Source organism: Ochotona princeps, chromosome 5 (assembly GCF_030435755.1).
Source record: "Ochotona princeps isolate mOchPri1 chromosome 5, mOchPri1.hap1, whole genome shotgun sequence".
NCBI lineage: Eukaryota > Metazoa > Chordata > Mammalia > Lagomorpha > Ochotonidae > Ochotona > Ochotona princeps.
Genome location: NC_080836.1, coordinates 41,269,565 through 41,292,800, shown reverse-complemented (window position 1 = coordinate 41,292,800; position 23,236 = coordinate 41,269,565). Strand labels below are relative to the sequence as shown.

The following is a 23,236-nucleotide window of genomic DNA, read 5'->3' as shown; positions in this document are numbered from 1 at the left end:
TCTTCCATCTAGCACTTTCCTGCCTCTGATCTTTCACTGTTTTTCTCCCACCAGCTGCACCTGATCAAATCGCTCCCCTCTTTTTCAAGGCCCATTTGAGACATCTGCCTTCCTTGCGTTTGTGTGTCCCTCTGTTAAAGGATGGTGTGTGCTTCACTTACCCCCACATACCGGGGGGACTCTGGGAGGGTAGATGAGGTCTTTTGATTGTATTTCATAAGGCGTCCAATAAATCTACTGAACTGTAAAGCTACAGCCTGGGACAGGACAGAGCCAGAGTGGATCCAGAACCATTACTAGCACCCTGGACTCTGGTAGCACCTGCTGGGCAGTCCCATCCTACGGACTCACTGACTGCTGGGGAACAGGGATGAGGGTCGTCTCTGCTACACTTCATACTTTCAGCGATGGTGCGGTTTCAATAGACGGGACTCTTCCCTCCAGGCCATTTAAGTCAATAGGAATTTGATGGCATGTCTACAGTGAGACAGTATGTGGGATTCGCAACTTCTGGTTCTGAGTGTAGATGTCTGTATTTCTCCTGGAGGTAATAATGTGTCAAACTGTTAAAAGAGCTTACTTGAGGACTCATGAAGGCCAAAATCCTCCCAGCAAATATCAGAGTCACCAGGGCTACTCTTGGTTTTAATTCTTCACAAATCGCAGGTCGAACAAGAAGGTACCAAACATCCCGTCGCTGCGTTTTCCAGACTGTAGACGCAGGCCAGATGGACGGAACACTTGGGCTTGGCCGTAGCTGCCACAGAACCGCTGTGTATTTTCCCAGCTGGCGGAAGAAGGGGTTGTAGGGACCTTCCCAACCCAGCGGCGGAATGGAGAAGTCGGCCCTGCCCGCGGCACGCTAGGCCAAGAGCAAGGTTCTAAACCAAAGAACCCTCCCACCAGGGCGGTGCGAAATTTCAGCAAGCACCGGGTCTCCCCGGCTGTGCTGGTGAAGCGGTGGAGGCTGGGCACCCTCAGCCGAGGCCCTGCGCCGCTCGCGTCCGCTCCCTCGACGCGCACTTCCCGCCATCTCGCGCGTCTCACTCACACAGGTGTCCGAGGCAGCCGCCCCCGCCCGCTCCTCCGGACCGAGGAGGCCGCGCCTGATTGGCTGAGGGCCCTGGGGAGGGGCGGTGCCTGTGCCTCTGGAGGTCGGGGGGCAAAGGCCCGGGCGCTGCTAGCCGAGCGCACCTGCAGGGCGGCGCCGTCTGGGCCGGCTCGGGATGAAGGCGCGTCCGGCGACTCCTGGCCGCGCCGTGGGGCTCCTCACGCTGCTCCTCCCGTGCTTGGGGCTTGCGGAGCCCTCTAGCCATTCAGGTAACCACCGGTCTTTTGGAGGGGTTGGCTCGACGCTGAGGGAGCAACCACCAGTCCTCCCTTCAGGGTCGGGACCCCGGCTCCCCGGCGGGTCCCGGTTGCTTTGCTGGGGAGATCCAGAGTGGGACCACGCAAGGGACGGGGCGTCAAGCGGAGGCGGCGCCGGTGCCTCCGAGGCCCTGAGGAGGCGCCGCGGGGGATGGGAGGGCTGGGCCTCTCTGGTGCCAAGGGGACCCTAGCCAGTCTCTCTTGGGCTGGTCTGTCGTCCGTCCCTTGCGACCTCCTATCCTGGAGGATGGGATTTTCCGCCTGCCTCCTACAATCCTGTTTGGCCCTGCTCGCCCAAGTTCCCCTGCTCCCTCCACATCCCTCCAAGTCGCCAAGGATTCCCCCGAGTTCACCGCGCCCAAGTGCGCATCAAAAAAGGGGCGCTTCCCTCATTGCCCCTTCCTTGTAGTTGGCTTTTTAGCGCGAAACTACATCCCACCCCCACCCCAGACTGACAGCTTCACCCGGAAGCGCAGGTCGCTGGCTCCGAGACCAGCTGAACTGGAGCCGGGACCAGATGCCCGGCGCTAACGCACCAGGTGGTGTCGGCCCTGCCATCCGTCTGTGCAGCCGGCACATCTTGCTTTTACTTTCTCTTTTTGCCTTGGCAAAAGGTGTGCCGAGGACTTTGTTTCTTGGTCGGGTCTCCCAGCAGTCTGTGGACTTTCTCCACCACCTCTGCGTTCCCGCCGGTAGGAGGAAGGAACCGGTGGTCAGACAGTGCTTGAAACGCAATAAAATCGTTAGTGGCTCTTAGGTTCTTTGCCGCCCAGCTGGGTGACTGGCTGGGTTTGACCTTCAGAGAGTTTTCCTACCAGAGCCAAGGACCTTTTCAGGGACTTTGCTTCCCCTCCCAGTTCTCCTTGCCCCTCCAGGCTGGGAACTACCTTAAGAGTCATAACTCTCAAAGTCGTTGCTGTGAGCAGTCCCTTCTCCCTTCCTGACAATCCAAGAGGAGAGTTTCACAGCAGCCCCTAAGATGAAAGCACTAACCTTGGGATCTCTAACCTCTTGGTTCCAACTACATCCACTTTAGTCCTACCCTTGTTTCTCCTCCGCAAAATTTTATAGCTCTTTAGTTCTAGAAGTCTCTTGCAGTCTCCATCCTTTCTCCAGTGCTAACACTAGGTCCCTACAAATGTTTTTTGTCCTGCATTCTTCCCTGCTCCTGACTGCCGCTCTGGTCAGCTGCCTCTCGCTCTCAAAGCAAAGAGCGGCCTCCCTGGGAGAAGCACTGAAACAGTGAGTACCCAGCAATGGGGGTTGCCTTTTTGGCAATGTGTCAGCCTCAAGATGCTGTTGATGGCGTGTCCTCTTTCAGGTGTTCACAGCCAGGTTTGGACAGGTGGTCTTGGTAACCCTAGTGCTGAAGGAGTATGTGCATCTATGTCCCTGGAGACATGCCATGTTTACTTGCTTGGTTTACTTTTCTTGCTTCCTTGGAGAGCCAACAGTTCAAAGTCAAACAATCCTTTAGAGATTGCTGAGGTCCTTGGGAGCCCATATCACTGAGTCAGTGCTTTGTGATTTTGTGATTCCAAGATGGTTATGGACCCAGTTGGACCTGCTGTTGAGCTAGGAAGCCCAGACCTCTGATTCTCGCCTGCTGCGCCTGTGCACTGTGAGCACATGGGGGAGACTCCACAGAACACTGTGCAGTGTGGGCCCTGTCCGTTTCTCTGAAACACTAAGTGCTGCCATGTTCATCCTTCCTGACATCCCCAGCTGTTTCCCCCTCCTCACATCTGTGGTTAGCTCTCGGGTTGAGGCTGTGTAAGAACAGGAGTTATTTCATAGTCGGATATGTAAAAACACCGAGAGAAGTAGTTTTCCATCAAGAGATGTAAAAATACCAGAAATTTGCTTTCAATTCATGATAATACTACTTAAGGCATTTTCTCTGAACCACCAGCAGAGTATTTATATCAAATGAAACATAGTGAAATGTTTCTGGCACAATGAGGCAGTTTATAATCTACTTCTGCCTTTGAGATGTGTCACAGCATTGTGTTTGGAGGTAAGCATTAAAACTCCACGAACCCCACTGAGGACCAGTGAGGAGTGATAGAGTGAACACTTGCAATGTAAAGCCAACAGGAAAGCACCTGGCTTACAAAAAGCTCCGTAATTCCCTTTTCAAATACACTGCTACGATCATTTCTGTAACATTTGGCAACACATTTGTGACTTAAGAAATTATTTTCATACCCTTTTAGTTCTTCTTCCTGCCATTCTGCTATCCCATATTGTCCTAAAACTGGACTCGACTGAACAGCTGCTGGTAAGGGTGAAGAGAATATGGGAAAACACCATGAGAGGACAGGACTCTCCCTAACTAATATACTATGTGTGAATGCTTACATGTACATTATGCCAGAAAGCCAGTTAAGTTTCCTGCAGTGATTTCAGTATCTGTGTTAAGTGTCAAACATTGCTTTGACATACTTGACACAGATACAAGTTTAGTTGGGGCAAAAACTGTTTTTGCAGATGTTGCAATTTATTAGAAATCTGGAAATCCCTCTTTATCATGGCTATTCCATGCTGCCCCATGCTTCCTCTGTAGCCTTTCAGAGGTCCTGTGACTGTAAAGATCACAGGTGTCCCAGGAGTAAAGCATGTGTAGGAGAGTGTGAACAGTACCTTTCTCTCTTTCAAAGTATGTGCATAAAGCAACACTGTCACTTCCGTGCGAATGACCAATGCCAGTGGGATTAGAACAAATGAAATACCATATAGCAATAGCATGACATAAACTAGCGGACATCTGTTTAAAAACAATACACAGCTTGGCTGAAGAACTAAGGACACTATTATCTTGGAGAAATGGTTACATAGCTTGTTACCCCCACCCCCAAAGGAGTTTTTTAAATGTTACATTCTGCTCCTTTCATCCATCACCTGGAGCAATGAGGACCTTGGGAAACCAAATCAAGGACAAGTTCTCCCTGCTAAACAGGGACAGGAGTAAGTTTTCAGTGTAGGACCTCCAACTCCTTGTCCCACTGTCTTTGGCCCTATACTTGTTTTTAGCTAATTTGCCAGTTTCTACAAAGGTATCTTAAAAAATCTAGCGCTCCAAGTGGAGTTTGCAAAAGAAGCATAGATGCTGCCTGCTCAGTTCATGTGTTTGAGATCAATGGGCATGGAGCGTAGTGCCTGGGAGGAGAATGGTGAGACTGCAGAAAAGGGACTGGGGAGGAGTTTCCAACAAGGGTGTTTATTATGTCTGCTGCAGGTGCATGGTTTGTTTTTTGTTTGTTTGTTTTCCTGCTGTAATTCCTGATACTTTGGTATATAGGTTAATTTTGGAGAGGTGAAACAGAATTGCTTGGAAAAGAGCTAGAGCAGGATGTGAATGGTTGAGGAATATGTGGAAGTGTGAGTAGTACTCTTAAGACACTACATTTTTCTTGTTGTCCATCCTTCCCAAAACTAACCACCAAGTAGAGAGTTAAGAGTGCAGGAGGAAAGCTGCCATGGTAGACATACAAAGTTGAACTGTGCATCTTTTGAAATTCAAATTTGAGCACAAAATGTAAGGGATTTTTTTTTATTGCTGATGATTCTTTTTGCTTCTGTTCTTTAAAACACAAACTAAAAACAAAACCAAAAATCCACCCAAAGTTCAAGTGGCAGTCAAAGCTAATATTACGTTATTATTTACATGATAAAATTTCCCCTTAAATTGCTGCCTCTAGTATGAAAATGTTTGACTCTAAAAGCTGATGATTTATGACTAGAAAAGGTGTTCAGTAATAACAGTGATAGTAAATTGTCATCAGAATGAAACTGCCTTTTGGGAACCAAAATTATTCAGGTCTTTCTGCTGAACATTGCTTCATTGACAGTGATTGTTTAAGCTTTTCTAAAATATTTCAGCTTTTCCTTCATTAACATGATGATCCACAAGATTAATTTTTACACTTTTTTAAAAAGAACTGACTAAATTGTTTAGTAATAGTTTGTTATAACAGCTGTGTATTTTGCTTCACAAGCTCAGGCAAGGAACAACTCATTTCTTCATTTTCAGAAAATCAAGTTAAACTTGATTTTGAGTTTGTAGTTTGTTAGGATAACTAAACTTCAAATCCTGTCAGTATTGGGGTATTTTCTAGCTCATGCAAATTGTCACGGGAATATTCAGGTAGGTATTCCTTTAGATTTCAGTTCTCAGTGGTTGCGTCTGTGTTTCCCACTGTTCAGATCTACTAGATCTTTTTTTTTTTTTTTATTGGAAAGTCGGATATACAGAGAAGGAGAGACAGAGAGGAAGATCTTCCATCCGATGATTCACTCCCCAAGTGAGCCGCAACGGGCCGGTGCGCGCCGATCCGATGCCAGGAACCTGGAACCTCTTCCAGGTCTCCCACGCGGGTGCAGTGTCCCAAAGCTTTGGGCCGTCCTCGACTGCTTTCCCAGGCCACAAGCAGGGAGCTGGATGAGAAGTGGAGCTGCCAGTATTAGAACCAGCGCCCATATGGGATCCCGGGGCTTTCAAGGCGAGGACTTTAGCCGCTAGGCCATGCCGCCGGGCCCAAGATCTACTAGATCTTGAATCTAGAGGCTCAAGGGGTTCCTATATTTCAGGGTTCAGCCTCCATAGATGATCCATACACGTAAAGCCCCTCCACCTCCAAAACCTCCCACCAGGTTGTGTTACCTTCTTACAGGTAGTACTCCAGAGCTGGCCACAGATCTCCTCTACTCTCCGAACCCAAACCACTATGTATTCCCAGTCATTTACCCAATGCTTCTACTTCTACCCTCTGAAAAGTCTCCCCATCTCCTCTGAGATAACTCAGTGAATTTGGATTTCCACGAAAAGGCCTACTGAGAGGTGATTTGTAAGCTACTTCTCCTTTTGCTTGGCCATGCTCACTCGCCTGGACTAGAGGAGCACAGACATGAGACTACATGCTTGGTTCAGGAGAAAGGATCATACAGTGGGAACAATGCCCTGAGTTCCCATGTAATGTAGCTCCCTGCCGTTGTAGCTGATGTGTAAGAACTAGGAACAGGACATTTCTCCCTGACCATAGTCCTCTTTAAGGAAGATAGCCAAGGAACTTCTTTCGCTCATTGAACAAGAGGGAGACAATCTTCCATTGCAATAGCGACTACACAGACGCTTTGCATCTTCATACTCAAGCTACATCCTCTGTATGAAGCAGGTACCATGTCACAACTGAGAAATCTGAAGCCGGGGGCTATGTATTTTTTTGCTAATCACATGAGTTCTAAGTAGCAGAGGCAGCCTATGAGCCCACGCACACCAACTGCAGAACCCATTGCTTTGTCCCACTCTGTGCTTACTGCTTTTCCAGGCACAGCTACCCTGCTGCTTTGTGCAGGGCCTTCCAGGTTCCCAGACTAAGAGGGTGGAAATAGGCTAGTGGTGCAAGCAGGGAGCTAGGTGCATTGACCACATAATTCAGACTGCTGAAGTGTCTTTCCTTCACTGTCCACCTTGACTCAGGTAATGATCCATTCACCATTGTCCATGAAAACACTGGCAAGTGCATCCAGGCACTGGATGACTGGATAGTAACAAAGGATTGTAATGGAACCCGGGACATGCTATGGAAGTGGGTGTCCAAACATCGGCTTTTCCATTTGCAATCCCAGAAGTGCCTTGGCCTGAATATCACCAAACAAAAGGATTCTTTGAAAATGTTCAGCTGTGATTCCCCTGCCATGCTGTGGTGGAAATGTGAGCACCACTCTCTTTATGGTGCTGCCCAGTACAAGTTGGCTGTGGAAGACAGACATGCCATAGCAAGCACAAACGCGTCTGATGTCTGGAAAAAGGGAGGCTCATCAGAAGGCCTTTGTGACCAGCCTTACCATGGTAAGTACTGGGGAGGAACTTTGAGTTGGTTTTTATTGTGTTTATTAACTGTGACAGCAAATATGCCCAGCTGTGTAAGAAGAAGCTCATATTATAGTAAAGTCAGTGAGGAAGCTGTTCGATTCTGACCACGCTGCTGTTGCCGGGAACCTCATCCTGACTCCCCACCTGTAAGGGCAGTCACACTCACTAATGCTCCCAACCTGTATAAATAAGGCCAAGGAAGGATGTCTCACTGAGGTCAGAAGGCCGTATCGTCGTAAACCTAGCCCCTCAAATTCACCAGGTATGTGAGCGTAGTTACCTCTGATGGTGACTGAACTCCAGAAGAAAGCAGCAGTTTCACTACCAGGAATTTTCGTACAGGCCAAAACATTAAGTAGTCTAATAGAACTGATCTTATTCCAAGTTATAAATAAAGTGTATTTTCCTTGTCTGCAGTTTTGATACGATGGGAACATTTTAAGAGTTTCATGTGGATTATTCTTCTTTTGGGGATGGGTATCACACATGGGGTTTCCATTTATGATCAGTGTTTTGAGGGTGGACTTCTCAATTGCTGAGAAAGTAAATATATGAATATTACCAGGAGATAACTGGGCCATGAGTTATAATCAGCACCAATGGACTGCAGTGTAATGATTTTCCAGGTTTGAAAAGAATACAAAGATTTATTTTTAAACACTGAAATTAATCTATTATGGCTGCTAACAAATCTTTTTTCATATTCTAAGTTATAGCAATGTTCATATATATATATGTATATATATATAATTTAAGTCACATTATCTTGCGTTTCTTCTTAAAGCTTAGATTGCTTTAGAGAGGTTTTCTTCTTCTTTCAAATCTCTTACAAACTAATTTTAACCTCAGACTCAGGATAGCTGCTTCACTTCCCATTGTCTGCAGGTTTTTCTCCTAGTGAAAAATACAGAAAATTTGAGAGAATGTCCAGATGTATTATTGCAGACCTGTATTTGAGAGTTGCAGTGGGGGCTGTCTTTTATCCCAGTCCCCTGCCAAACTGTAGTTGAACAAATCTGCCTATAGCCAGCTGTCTCCTAAATGTAAAGTGGCTGCTTGAAATAAAAGCAATGGCTTTCTTGATACCACTTAATCTTTAGATATCATTCTACAAAAATCTCTTTCTAACCTAAAAATTAAAAGTAACATGTCCTTTGGGCTGGATTTTACTTGTACTGTCACTGGCTCAGGGATCAGACAGCACATGTTGCCTGGCAGGCCTCTCTGTCTCCTGCCCCCAGCTCTGTTGAATGCGTTTTACTGTAATCTTAATCTCCTGCAGTGCCCAAAGTGTCTCCGTTTCACTGTAAGCATTTCTTTCTTGTGTGTTTTATTTATGCATTCATAGTACTTTTCTGGTAAGGAAGTCCATGGGCTTAACACAACTGTTGAAGTGTTTCATGGCAAAAGACAAGACTAGAATCCCAACAATACTGGTACAGAAAACATCAGACAGCCGATCATCCAATTTTCTAGATATATCCAACACAAAAGAAGCCTCCCAGGGCACCTCTCAAGAGAAAACAGCATCACATGCACAGCCTACAGCCTTGAAGTGTTTCCTGACTTTTCCAAACATGGGTTTTTTTTTTAAACACTGAGTTGACTAAAACAGGTATAGTTTTGGCTAGTCAAGGCATAGGCAGGTTTTGATTTGCACAGAGGTCATGGCTAGAGCTACTCTCTTCTCTGTTCCTCTCTGGGTGACAGGTGCGCATTCTGCAAGGCACCCTAGAGTTTTTGTGTTTTCCCTTCCCACCATGTAAATTTAATGAAATACTAAGTTATGACAGTTCTGCCTTTTTAAAATTTATGCACGTTTCTTCCTGTTCTTAGGGACTGCTGCCTAAAGTTAGAGCTATTCTGTGAGATGGCTCTCTCAGACTCCTGATACGGGTTTCTGCCTTCCTTTCTTAGCTAGCTGTAAGCACAGACAAAATACAAGACACCTGAGTCCCAACAAATACAGTCTGAAATTAGCTGGCTTGTTCTGACAAAACGATGGCTCTTAGTCAAGATCCTTACCCCCCAAGATACCTTTGTTTTCTCTCCCTTGGCTTTTGCAATGTGAAAAAAAAAATTCTAATATCATTGAGCCCTAGGTCCTCTTTTCCAGAGCCATTTTCATCTTAAAGAAAAGCTCCCCCCCCCCCCAGTTATGTACCTTTGATGAACAAACTACTTTTGACTAGAACCTGGGTACTCACTCACACTGTTAAGATATGTTGGCCTCAACAGCAGTCGTCAGATCTTTGAGCGTCTGCTGAATTGTGCAGAAGAAATGGAACTGTCTGATTTGGGGGCCAGTTCTCAGAAGCCTGCCAACCTCTTTAACTATTAAAGCTATTTTGCCTCATGTGGTAGAAGAAATGAATTTGTTTCTCAAGCACACCATCTCATGATACTTTACCTATTGCATAATAAGCTGTTGCTTTAAAAATACTATTGCCATAAATTGACATGTTTAGAGGACATTAGTTTTGGAAAGCCAGTCTTGCTAAGGAAACTGAAGGAATTTAGGAGATCCAGCAACAGAAGAAAACGTGTGGGAATAAAAGTCTTCCTGAACACTTAACAGAGCTTAGCTGGCCTCTGTTTGTGGTAGTGGTTGTGTATTTATCATGCTTCAAAGAGTACTGGGACTGAGCGGGCCTTTTCATGGACATCTAGCTCTAAGCTAAAACCTTGAAACAAGAGGAGACAGCCACTGATGTCACAAACCCTCCTGTGTGCAAGGACTCTAACCTGTTCTCAATCCTGTCATTTACAGCCGAGTGACCAAATGTTTCACTTAACTACTCTGCAAAAATGAGTTTTTCACAAACATGTGTAGCAGTCTCCCTACTGACCTCACAGGTGAATGATTAAGAGAAAGTGAGAGAAATGTGTGTAAAACCACTGTTTATTGCAGAAATAAAAGGTTTTCCAGGAAAAAACAAAACAAAACAAAAGAAAAAACACCCTGATGGCCCAGAGGTAGCAGTTGCTGTGTTCAGGGGCTGTCCTGTTAGTGTTGTAAGAAGGAAAGGGAAATTGGTCATCAACTGTTGGGACTTTTGGGTGTTGTAAACAAAATGTGAAAGCAAAAACCTCACCAAATGAGAACAAAAGTACAATATTCAAAACCATATGCATGACATAGAAACACAAAATCAGTGGTCCGTAAAGGATTCTTTGTGGAGAAAGGCATCCACGTTATTTTTATATTGTGCTAGCTGGCTACTTAATGGTTTCTAAACTGTTAAGTCTCATGCTTCAGTTAGACGAATGCTTAAGAATAATGAAGGATGTAGAATCAAATACTGTCTTAAGCACACAGCTAGGCAAATCCTTGAGGCATGTTGAGGGATGTTAATAGCAGGGTGAAGGATGATGAGATCTGGTTACTGTGCTTTTGCCTAATAGCCCTGATTTTATCTCATGATGATCAGCATTTTAAACACACTAAGGCTAGAGAAAAAGGTAGCAGGTGAGCTGTTACATTACAACACCATTTGAAAAAGAACGATCGGCAAAAATATTGAATGTTCCCCTGAACCATATTTGAAGTTGGACTTTTCACTGCCTCTTGGTGGACTCAGAAAAAATGAGAGCCAAAATCTGCTGCCACAGTGGCCACTAGCTGGTTTCATGTCTGTTCCGATGAAGCGTATTCGTTCATGACCTGCATTACCATGCGCTGGGTCCAGCTCTAGAGTGCCCTCAGAGAGACCCCAGCTGTTTCTTCTCACTTCCTCAAAACCCTGTCTGCATTCCGCCTCCAGTTTCTAAGCAGCAGAGACTGTAACACCATCTGTGATTCCAAAGCACACACTTCCCTTCAGTAATGCCAAGATATTTTTCTGCCTCCACTCTCACTAAGGAAAACAAAATACCTGTGAGTTTATTCCCAGGGCACCTTGGTAATGAAGACTGACAGTTGCCAGTCAGTACTTACTTGGTTCAGCCATTATTGTTCAGCTTTTCATCCCGCAAGAATAAATGAAACTTTATGTGAACTTTCTCACTAAATCCTCATCATCATGTTTGTGATAAATACTATTGTTCCCAATTTTCATTTGCAGAATAAAAAGTTAACAGAGGTTGGATAGATAGCTTGCCCACAGCCACAGAGCTGGTTAGTGGAGGAGCTAGCATTCAAGCCCAAGCCTGAATAGTCTACGTCAATGCTCTCAATTTCCACATTATGCAGCTTACTTGGACAAATGTATTCTCATGAAGGAAACAACAACCTTTCCTTAAAAGGTATGAAAAATTAGTTGACTGAAATGGATTATACAGCTTGTAACTCTCCTTTCTATTTTTCCAACACACAGAGATATATACCAGAGATGGGAACTCCTTTGGGAAACCATGCGAATTTCCATTCCTGATTGATGGGAAATGGCATCATGATTGCATCCTTGATAAAAATAAGACTGCACCATGGTGTGCCACCACCTTAAATTATGACCGTGATAAGAAGTGGGGCTTCTGCTTAAAACCAGGTATGTATGAGCTGTCAGGCTGTATAGAACAGAGAGAGCAGCCAAAGGGAGAAGAAAAGAATCCAGATCAATATTTTCCTACATAAGAAGAGTAAATTTGGAGGAAAGCAGAGGAGGAGTAATGTGAATTTATATATTTGTCTTCAGAATCAGGTCAGGAAGAGGAGAAACAGGACCAGTTATATGTGCGCTGGATAGCAGCCCAGATAGCTCAGGGAGAGGTGTGAGCAGTTAGAAAATTGCTGCTGACCTGTGTAGCAGGACAATTTCAGAAGACTAGTGTGGGTTGGAGCTGGGTTACAGTGAACTAAGGCTTGGACAGGGGAATGAGTCTTGTATAATTCATGAAGAATTAGGGTGATAGGTAACGTGATGAAAATAGCATCTTCTAGAAAGGTGGTGAAGACTGCACCAAGAGTGAAAGAGAAAGGAGAAAAAAATGCCCTGGCCTGCACAAAATGAAGGACATTGGTTCCTCTGCCATTCCTGCATGTTGCTCAGAGCACTTTTTCTAGTTGTTTCTTATTAGAAGAAAATCACTCGGGTTTTGCTAAAAAGCTCTGTTTAATAATAAGAGGAGAGACCAAGGTGACTATGGCATCATTACCTGGAATATAGCTGAGACAGTTTCTCACAAATTAGGTAAGAGTTACAGAGGATACTAAGAAGCCGTTGAGCTTGACTGGACAATAAGATGATGGACTCTATGTTTGGTATATGCTTGCAATGGGGGAATCTCAACTGAACTTGAACTGTGGTTATGCAACAAGGTGGAGAAATCCACCATGGTGAGAGGGTTTGGGGAGGGGTGGGGAGAATCCAAGTACCTATGAAACTGTGTTACATAATACAATGTAATTAATGAATTAAAAAAATAAATAAATAAAAATAAAAAAGTTACAGAGGATCACAGTACCTGATAGGAGGTGGTGCTTAAGAAATATTAAATGGGTAACAGGTTTCGAGACTGTAGCAATAATGTTAAAAGGAGCTCCAAACCTATTTAATAAGTTAATACTGAAATGGCCCTGCAAGGTGACAGGTAGTTGTCTAGGCTTTCAATGTATACTAACTCATTCATATGTATGTAGTTCTATTACCTACCTCAAAGGAGGTAACAGGACTTATCTCCATTTTACACGTGAGCATAATTACATAACTTGCCTACGGTTACACAAATAATGTCAGGATTTCCAACTGTCAGGTGCCTTTCCTAAACAGCTACACTATCCTGTCTCGCTAAGCAGCTGGCCAGGTTGTATTCATAATGTTAATCCCTCTGTAAGGGAAACTCTGCCTTCAAAATACAGAGTTCCAAGCAACTTAAGGAGGAGATACCAGGCTTTCTCACTTCAGAAGTCACTACTCAGATGGTTTCTTGGAATGCAGAGTCCATCTCTACAAACTTTGAGCTAGTAGATACGAGGTGGGTAGGAAGAGACAAGAATTTATAATTTCTCAAGCTCTCAGGTAGTGGTGGTGATGCTGGTCTGGGGGATCTCACTTTGCGAAGTAGTTATCTGGGTAGAGGTACAGACTTTTCAACACTTGGAACCTACTGAAATAGAAAACGCCAGTATTTGTGTCAGTTCTAATTCATAATGAGCATCATTTGATCAACCAAGTACCCATTACACGCAGCTCTCACTGTGGTTTGTATCGGATGTGAAAGGGAGCTTAGTGCAGGTTGATAGAATGACCTGTCAAGGCCAGACGACATTTTTATGGAACCTGATCAAGAGCCCAAATTACTGATCTCATTCCCCCACATACGGACCTCACTATCTTGCTGCCTAAAGTGGAATTAGCCTTTCTGATAGTTAGATAAGGAAGTTGTTAATACATTCATATTCCTCTTAGAGTAATTTTTTTTATGGAGGAAGTAAGACTGTGGGTTGCTGAGACCTGACAATTGCTGACCCTGGAGGGTTGTGTTGCATAGAAATCACACTGCCATCCCATTGGAAGTTTCTGGATTTGCAAGTATAGCGGCTCAGTGGTAATGATAAACTCTTAGGAGATGCTTATAAATGCAATCTTTTTGTTTTCACTACATGTCAATCTCTGTTGTCATATGTGTCACAGAAAAGTAGCTGAAGAAGCAGCATGTACTGATTCTGAAGCTCCATTCAGGAGCACAAGACCTGGCACAGACATCAGTACTCTGCTTAAACAGTCACAAATACCTCTAGGTCTTTGTTCCATCTCTTCAAGCAGACCACTAGACAAGATGATCTCTAAGGGGCTTTGCAGCTTACAGGCCCATGAGTCTAGCATCTGATAAATAACTGGTCATGGGAGGTCATTTGGAAAACCCCTAAGGATCCTATGAATCATAGTTGACACAGACTGCACACTCATTAGAAGCATATGGGAAGCTCTGAGTGTACTTTTGAACCAATTATCTCAAGACCTATGTCATCCAGGTTATACCTTGAAGGTTTTTAGGAATTATACGTACTTTTACATATCTGTTAAAGAATAAAGTGTGTGCATTAAAATGCATGTTTTTATAGGCACATTTACGCATGCATATATAAAATGCACTTGTAGTGTGAATTATATATATTATGTATCATAAATCCAATCATCTGTTGAAATGTTAAACAGAAACCTGGACTTGGTTTCCCAAATAGGATAGTCCCTGGAGCTCTGTGTCTTGGCCATTTCAGCAGGGTGTCTTAATGCAGATGCGCAGTCGTTTCTCTGCCAACCCTGAGCAACCTTCTGCAGTTGGCCATTGTGTCCACATGATCTTATTTCTCACTGGCTCAGTGCCCAATGATCCATGCGTTTTGAGACTCCTACCTTCAGGCCAAGAGTAATGAGGATCCTTGGAGAGAACATGGTATTTTGGGACTAGCATTGTAACCTAGCAGGCAGACTCTCTAACTACAACACTGGCATCACATATGGGTCCTGGTTCAGGTCTACTTCCAGTCTAGCTCCCTACAGATATACTTTGAAAAACAGCAAACGATACCCTGCGTGTTTGGGTCCCTGCTCCCCCCGCCCCCATTTGGTAGACCCAGATGAAGCTCCTGGCTTCACCCTGACCCCATCCTGGCTGTTAGAACCATTGGGGGTGTAAAGCAGTGGATGTAAGATATCTCTCTGGAAGCCAGCACTGTAGCATAGAGGCTAATCCTTCACCTACAGTCCCATATGGCACCAGCTCAAGTTCTGAGTGCTCCATTGTCAATCCAGCTTCTTGCTTATGGCCTGGGAAAGCAACAGAGGATAGCTCAGGCCTGTGGGCCCCAGCAACCACATGGGAGACCCAGAAGAGGCTCCAGGCTCTTGGCTTCAGATCAGCTCAGCTCTGGCCATTGCGGCCACTTGGGGAGTGAACCAGCAAATGGAAGATCTCTCTTTTTACTTCTCTGTGTAAATCTGCCTTTCAAATAAAACTAAAATCTTTTTCAAAGAGATGTTTTTCTTTCTCTCTGACTTTGCTTTTCAAATAAATGTTTTTTAAAGAAAATATGATATTGTAATAATAGAGGATAAAAGAAAAGCAAAAGATAAAGGGAAGTGGAAGTTTGAACTAGACAAATTTCCTGTTGTTTCAATTTCATCATGTAGCCAAAGGATAAAAATATGAGCTGAAGGAACAAGGATAGCCTCCATTTTGGCCTATTCTAAGACTATACAAATTGAATGACAGTACTTGTCAACATTCTGCATGTTATAAACCCTTATACCCTTAAGATCTCTAACATACCTTTTTATCCACAGAAAATGGCTGTGAGGAGAATTGGGAGAAGAATGAACAAACTGGAAGTTGCTACCAATTTAATAATCCGGCAACTCTTTCTTGGAAAGAGGCTTATCTTGCCTGCCACAGTCAAGGAGCTGACTTACTGAGCATCAGCAATGCGACTGAGTTAACTTATCTTAAAGGTAGGTTTAGCTGCACATTGTCAGGGAAATTGCCAACTGTTAAGATGCTGTGAAGGTGTGCTTCTGTTTCCATACCCAAGTGTGTTATTTTGTGTATATCATTTCTGGCTTTTCTTGGAACATCAGTACTGAAGCCCACAAGCATAAGAGCACTTGGTGTAATCCTATTCCATCCACTGAAAATGTGACTTGTAGTAGAGACTAAAGACAGATGGATGTTCAGAAAATGAGGTAGGGTGGCCAGACGAAACTGTTAATCCTAATTGTAAGTGAAAGAATTTGGAGGAAAAGTCAACAGTATGTCCTGTGAACATACTGTTAAAAGTAGAGATTTCAAAGATGCTAAAGAAGTCCTTTCAAACAACTTCAGTCAGAAGTTCCCACATTTATGGCTGATGCCTTAGTGTAGCAGGCTAAGCCTCTCCGTGCAGTGACAGCATTCCATTTGGGGACCAGTTCATATTCCAGCTTCTCCACTTCTGATCCAGCTCCCTTGCTTACGGCCTGGAAAAAACAGCAGAGGTTGGCTCAAGTCCTTTGGGACCCTATAACCATGTGATAGACCTGGAGGAAGCTGCTGGTTTCAAATAACGTTGGCTCTGGTCATTGTGGCTGTGTGGGGAGTGAACCGATGAGTGGAAGATCTCTCTGAACCTCCTTCTCTCTCTAACTCTACCTTCCAAATACATTTTAAAAATAAATAAATCTTATAAACATACCAATGGAATTCAGTCCTGTAAAGCAAGATAAGTTTTAAGAAATCCCAAAGTGGATCTAATAAGCTGGGCTTTGTTTTGTTTGTAAGGCAGTGATTTTAAATATTTTAATTGTGAAATTTTAAAGCATATAGGCAAGAGAGGAAATATTCTTTAAGATATAATTTGTTCTTCACTGTAGTTGCAAGGGACCATCTGTTAGTTTCAGTGATAATTCCTATTATAATTTTGATTAATATTGTATTGAATTAGTATTTAATTAGGAAGGCATGCCTATCTCTGCATTGCTTTTTCATCTTTCCAAATGGGTGCCGTTCCATTTTTTAAAGATTTTTTATGTACTTCGAAAAATTATGTAACTTTTTCTGTTAGTTTCACAATCTTTTAAAAGAAAGCTTATAAACAAATTCTGATTTTTCTAAGCCAAAAGTCTGAGTTACTGTATCCCTGATGATTTGTTTTCTGAATGAAAAATGTAATAGTGCTATATTCGATGGATATTTAAAGAGTTCATGACAGGTGTGTATTGTGAAAAGGTTATGCATGGATTTAAAAATTTGGTTACCCAAAATAAAGTTTTTCTTTCAAATAGTGTCACATAATGATGTTGTTCAAGTAATATTACTAAATGCTTTTCATTCACTATTTAAATTAATCCCATACAGCCCCTCCATGCGGTAGATACTACTGTCATGTTCACTTTGCACAAAAGGAATGTGACATTCAGAAAAGAAATATAACATGTGCAAAATCACTCGCAAGCAGTTACTAGAGCCTGCATTTGAACAATCAGTCTGACTTCAAGACAAATTCTTTCAGAAATATACCTGGCTTTACTTTATAAGACTGTTAAGTCTTTAAGACAGAGATGAGTCTCATGGGTTGTTTCTGCCTTTGCCAAGGCCCATAAGCCTCTTTGCAATATGTTAGTTAAATATACATTGACTGTGGCCTGGCACAATGGCTAAGTGGCTACATTCTCACCTTGCATCCTCTGGGATGCCACTTGAGTGCTGGTTCATGTCCCAGATGCTCTACTTCCCATCCAGTTCTTGCTTGTGGCCTGGGAAAGCAGTGGAGCATGGCCGAAGGCCTTGGGTCCCTTCATCCACGTGGAAGACCCACAAGAAGCTCGTGGCTTCTGGCTTTAGTTCAACTTGACTCCAGCTGTTGCATCCAGTTGGAGAATGAACCAGGAGATGAAAGATCTTTCTCTTTGTCTTTCCTTGTATATGTAAATCTGCCTTTCCAATAAAAATCTTTAGAATAAATAAATAAATATTTTAGAAATGGGTGGAAATACTGTTACATCAATTGCTAATGGAAACATTCATGCTATTCTTTAATACTGCAGTCCTTAGAGCTTGAGAAATCCAAACTCAGTGACCATTTCTATAAAATATTACAGCAAAACTAGCATTATATATAAATAGAAGGCCTTGTCATTTTTTAAAAATTCACTTTAAGAAGTAGCTCTTCACACATATACATTCTCTTAGGCAAAACACATGTGTAAGGCTTTCCACTTTCTTTTAAGAGAAGTACTGTTATATGTTGAGTCAGTATTTGTTCAGCATGACTGTGACGTAGCGGCTAAAGCTGCCACCTGTGATGAAGGCGCCCCACAGGGCACTGTTTCAAGTCCCAGTTGATCACTTCCAGTTTACTTCCCTGCTGATGGCTAATGTACCTGGGAAAACAGCAAAGGATGACCCAGTGCCTGGACCCCTGCCACCCATGTGGGAAACCGAGAAGACGCTCCTGGACACTGGCTTTGGTCCTTGCAGCCATCCTGGGAGTGAATCAGTAAATTAAACACTTCTCTCTCTTTCTCTCTTTCTATTTTTCCTCTCCCCTTCTCCCTCCCATTCACTCCCTCTCTCTCTGTAACTCTGCCTTCCATATACATTAGTAAAAAGATGAAATAGTTACATAGTTTCTGTTTAGAGTGATGAAAAATTTGGAGGGCCCTATGCGATAGCCTAGTGGCTAAATCCTTGCCTTGCATGCACAGGGATCCCATCTGAATGCTGGAGATCTGGAAGAAGCTCCTGGCTCAGCTCTAGCTATTGTGACTACTTGGAGAGCAATCCAGTGGATGGAAGATCTTTCTCTATATATCTCCTTCTTTCTGTAAATGTGCTTTTCCAGAGAGAGTGTTGCAAATAAATCCTATCATGCTGTGTTACATTTATAGTTAAATATATGATAAATGTGAATCCTGAGGAAGGCTCTTGTTTCTCCAGAGAAAGAAACAACCTCACAAGACAAGTACAGCTATCTCTTGGTACCCAGGGAGGATTGGTTTGAGAACCTCCCATGGATACTGATATCTGTTGATGCTTATATAAAACTCTGCATAGGTCCTTTGCACATCCTACAGTATAATTCACATCACTTTGATACTACTTATTATACTTAGTACAATGCAAATACTATGTAATAGTTGTTTTATACCACATTGTTTAGGAAATAATGATGAAGAGGGCAAGTCCATTCATTTTCAATACAGACACAATTTTTTTTTCAAACATATTTAATCCTCAGTCAGTTAAATACACCAATGCAGATAAGGATGGATGGCCATATTTTTATCCACAGATAAGGAAATTGCTCAGGAAAATGAGGTTTTCATCATACAGTTGTGAAATATCAAATTAAGATTTGGATATTAATATACAGAATTGCAGAACCCTTTCTTATTATGTTACTTCTTCTTACCTATCTTTCTTTCTCAGACCTTTTTTCTAACTTACAGCTTTACCTTTAAAAAAAATCACATTTAGTTTGAAAGACAAAGAAACAGAGGTGGAGACAGATCTTACATCTGCTGATTCACTCTCCAAATGCCAAAGGCAGAAGTCCAAAACTCCCCCACGGAAGTTAACAGGGACCCAAGTATTTGAGCCATCGTTGGCTGTTCCCCTGGGTTTCATTAACAGGAATACTGAAATCAGAAACAGAGCCAGGACTGAAACCCAGACATTCCAATACAGTGTGCAAGTGTTTCAAACATCTTAGTGACCATGCCAAGCACCTGCCCAATATTGCCTTTTTGTTCTGTTGGTTGAGACTTGAATAATCAGACCTCTAGAATTAAAGAATCTGTCAAAAGCATACTGGGCTAATATTTGGCAGTAGAATTCTATTCCATACCCCGTGAAAGCCTTACAAGAGATATTATTCAGGACAAAAGTGCCAGTATAGTGAAACCCCCTTCCATCACATTAGGAATGTGGAAAGTAATGACTTCAGTGAGACTCCAGGTGTGACTGTCAGCACCCTAACAAATAATAATGCCTTTAGAGGAATGGAAGATACATAATTCTTTAGCTATCAGTTTTCTTTAATAACTCATGAAAGGAAAATGGCATAGTAAAGAATCTTATTGTCCCCTATTCCTTTCCAGCCGCTTTCCACACTTTATCCACATCAATAATTTTAGAGCTACGACATGTCTGTTTCTAGTATTCCAAATTCCTCTTTAGTTTGAAAGCAGTTTAGGCATATCAGTATGTGTAATTACAAAGTCTTTTTACCCAAAACACAAGAACGCTATATGTTAGCATCTAAAAGAACATCAAAATATTGAAGGAAAATTTCTATCAAGCATCCTTTTACTGAAAACTACCATATGTAAATATTGGAGCAGGAGTGATGAGGCCAACAAGATAAAATCAGACACACATTTTGAGGCCAATGTGTTTGATCTAGTTGCGGAAGTAACCATTGGATATTCTATGGAGTACAATTGAGAATCAAAAAAAAAGTTTGGTGTGATTAGAAAATCTTTTGCCACACATAAAAGCCTTAAAACTAAGTCTCATGTAGTCTACAAGAGCTTTGTTTTTCTTTTCTGCCAGCTCTGTATTTGTTTGTTTTCATTTTTATTTGTTTTATTACTACAGGGACCTAATGGGTAGTAAATTGATGGCCATATACTCACTGTATTGTGTTTGGAAATCAGATTTCCCAAGGCTCTGCCCTTTCCAATTCATTCAAGACCTACAAAGGAGGATTCTACAATTCCCAGAGCAGAAGCATCACATTTCCATTCCTCCTCATTTGCCCATATGCTGAAAAATTACTCACCTTGAACAACCTTGACAGATCTCCCCAAGGCTGCAGCAATTTTAGGTTAATGTCTCTGTTGTCAGTGGCTTTTCTCAGATGCGTGACTGTTATCGGACCCTGTGGCTTCTCATTATGGAAGACGGATAAAAGTATAGGGTCAGATAAGAACAAAGACATCCACGGCAGAGCAGTTAAACAACTCCTCTCTCAGTGTACTCACCCTCTTGCTGGAGTTTTACGTTAGTAATCATCTGTTTCTGGATAGAAATGAGATGTAATAGAAAAAACCCTAGTTCCGATTGCGCATGCCATAGAACAAATCTGCCCTATAAGCAGGAACTCTATCCATGTCCCATTCACTTCCACCTAGCAAAGAAACACAGAGAACTCTCAGAGTTGCCAACACAGTCACCATTTGAAAGTCTTGTGGCTGCAATGAGTTCATCAATGCAAACCACAAATAACACAGTAAGTAAGCACATCACAAGGCTATCAGCTTGCAAGCTTCAGTTTGTTCCATGATGAGTGTGAGCTTGCCATGCACAGTACGTGATAGAATTTTCAGAGGGAGCAGTTACTTCATACTGGAGGACATCTGGGAAACCTTCACACAAGAGACAGTACTGGATTTGGGGAGGATAAGAAGAACTTTTCAATACTATCGCCAATGGAATGCAGGGAATTCTGAATATCACGGTATGGTTGAGTCTGGAGACCCAAAATATGTCACAGTTTCCAGGACTTCCTTAGGGATGCCGGAAAATCAATTAAGGAAAAAAATTATATTCAATTATATTGGCAGAGTCTTTGTATATCAGTGCCGGCAGCCACTGCTTATGTTTAGAAAGTGAGAGAGAAGCATGAATCCTAAGTTCCCTTCAGCTTTCTCCTCATAGCACCTACCCAAATACCCATCTTTTCCTTCTTAGTGGAGTACCCTCACCATCTAGGCCTTTGAGAAAAGTGACTGTAACCCTGGTTCCTGACCCCAACTTATAACTTCATCATATTCCAGGTTAGCACATTCTTCAAGCTCTTTGTATCCACAGTACATGTTCTTCATCTTACGATTTCACCTACTTTTACTCTCTCCTCTACCTAGTTGTCACTTCCTCCCCAACTGGCTATAAATTTGCCTAAGCTTCTTCCATTAAAACATAGACTTGGGAATGGAGATTTGGCTCAGAACTTAAGATGCTATTTTGGATACCCATGTCCCATATTCAAATACCTGGTTCAAATTCCACTGAGGTCTTAATTCCCACTTCCTGCTGATGTGCATGCTGGAAGGCAGCCTTCACTGGAATGAGTTCCAAGCCCAACCCCAATGCAGACATTTGGGGAGTAAACCAGCAGGTGGGAGTCTCCTTCTTGCTCTCTCTCCCTCTCTTCCCCTCCCATTCCCTCTCTTTGCTTCTCTTTCCACTTCTCTCCCTCACTTCCCCCTTCTCTCCTTCTCTCCAGCTCCAACTCATCTTTAAAAATTTGTTTATTTTTATTGGAAATGCAGATATACAGAGAGAAGGAGCGAAAGAAAGATCTGTTTACTCGTTCATTCCTTAAGTGGCTGCAACAGCCAGAGCTGAGCTGATCCGAAGCCAGTACCTTCTTCCGGGTCTCCCACGCGAGTGCAGGGTCCCAAGGCTTTTGGGCTATCCTCTACTGCTTTCCCAGGCCACAAGCAGGGAGCTGGATGGGAAGTGGAGCAGCTAGGACATGAACTGGCACTCATAGGGGACCCAAGCAATTGCAAGGCAAGGATTTAGCCACTGACCTATCATGCCTGACCCATTTTCTGGAACCTGCAGCCCTACCGCTTTTTTTCACAGCCAAGTTCCGTTGCAATTCTCTCCTAACCTTACCTTTGCTGCCAAGCGGAACAATAATTATACATCTGTCCCTACCCATCTGAGTTTGATTTAGCTAATTACATTTTTTGTAATTTTAAAAAAATATATGTGATTCTTACAGAAAAAGAAGACATTGCTAAATTTTTCTGGATTGGTTTAAACCAGCTGCACTCTGCTAGAGGCTGGGAATGGTCAGACCACAAACCACTAAACTTCCTCAACTGGGACCCAGGTAACTGCTGCTTTTCCCACCTATTTTACATAGAGCAAATACTACCAAAAAAACCACAAAATCTCTCACCATTAAGAGCTTATAAAAGTTTCATTTCTTAACAACTCTTTTTTGTTCACTTCTTAAAAGATTTTTTTCACTAAATCATTCTTAATTTTGCTATGGTTATAGTCCACCAAACATACCAAAAGCAACTGATCCTTTGTCCCTGACTTTTAGAGCAATCCTGTGCTTTTAGATAAGGGCAGAATGAGCCATGCCACATGGCCAGGAGCCATTCTTTGTCCTTTGTAAGGCACTGGATATATCTATGACTTGCCCATATTGTGTCTTAGCAGTTTAACCCTATAGTCGAAATATTTTGCCATCCTCAAGCTCTGGGGTCTCCCCACTGGAGTATCCCCAAAATACTGAACACAAATAAATACCTCAATGCAAATTTTATAGTAAATAAAACAAATAAAAATCATGCTTAAATAAACAACTTTCTCAGTGAAAGAAGGAATTAAATAGATGAGATGTAGAACCTAAAGGTTTGTGTTAACTTCAGTGCAGAAGTATTCTGCACACATTGAGGTGATGATAAGCTAAGTACAATAAAATACCAATTTGTTGTTCTCTAGCTAATTACATTTATTTATTGGTGAATTGATATTCTATCATCTCAACCAATAAAATCTTTCAAGGTTATCTAATCTTTAAGTACTTAAAGGCATTTCAGAATCATAAAA

The 23,236-nt window shown here is 42.7% G+C and overlaps 1 protein-coding gene across 2 annotated transcripts in view; it reads left to right on the top strand.

The window, feature by feature from the left end:
• The first annotated feature begins 896 nt into the window (after nucleotides 1-896).
• LOC101520298 (CD302 antigen) overlaps nucleotides 897-23,236 on the top strand; it is a 117,996-nt gene continuing 95,656 nt past the window's right edge. The window contains exons 1-5 of one of the 2 annotated variants that reach the window (XM_058664549.1): nucleotides 897-1,320; nucleotides 6,848-7,219; nucleotides 11,560-11,730; nucleotides 15,469-15,633; nucleotides 22,395-22,505. In XM_058664549.1, coding sequence (XP_058520532.1) covers nucleotides 1,227-1,320; nucleotides 6,848-7,219; nucleotides 11,560-11,730; nucleotides 15,469-15,633; nucleotides 22,395-22,505 — 913 coding nt within the window. In that variant the 5' untranslated portion in view covers nucleotides 897-1,226. The remainder of the gene's footprint in view (nucleotides 1,321-6,847; nucleotides 7,220-11,559; nucleotides 11,731-15,468; nucleotides 15,634-22,394; nucleotides 22,506-23,236) is intronic. The other variant, XM_058664548.1, reaches the window with a different exon arrangement.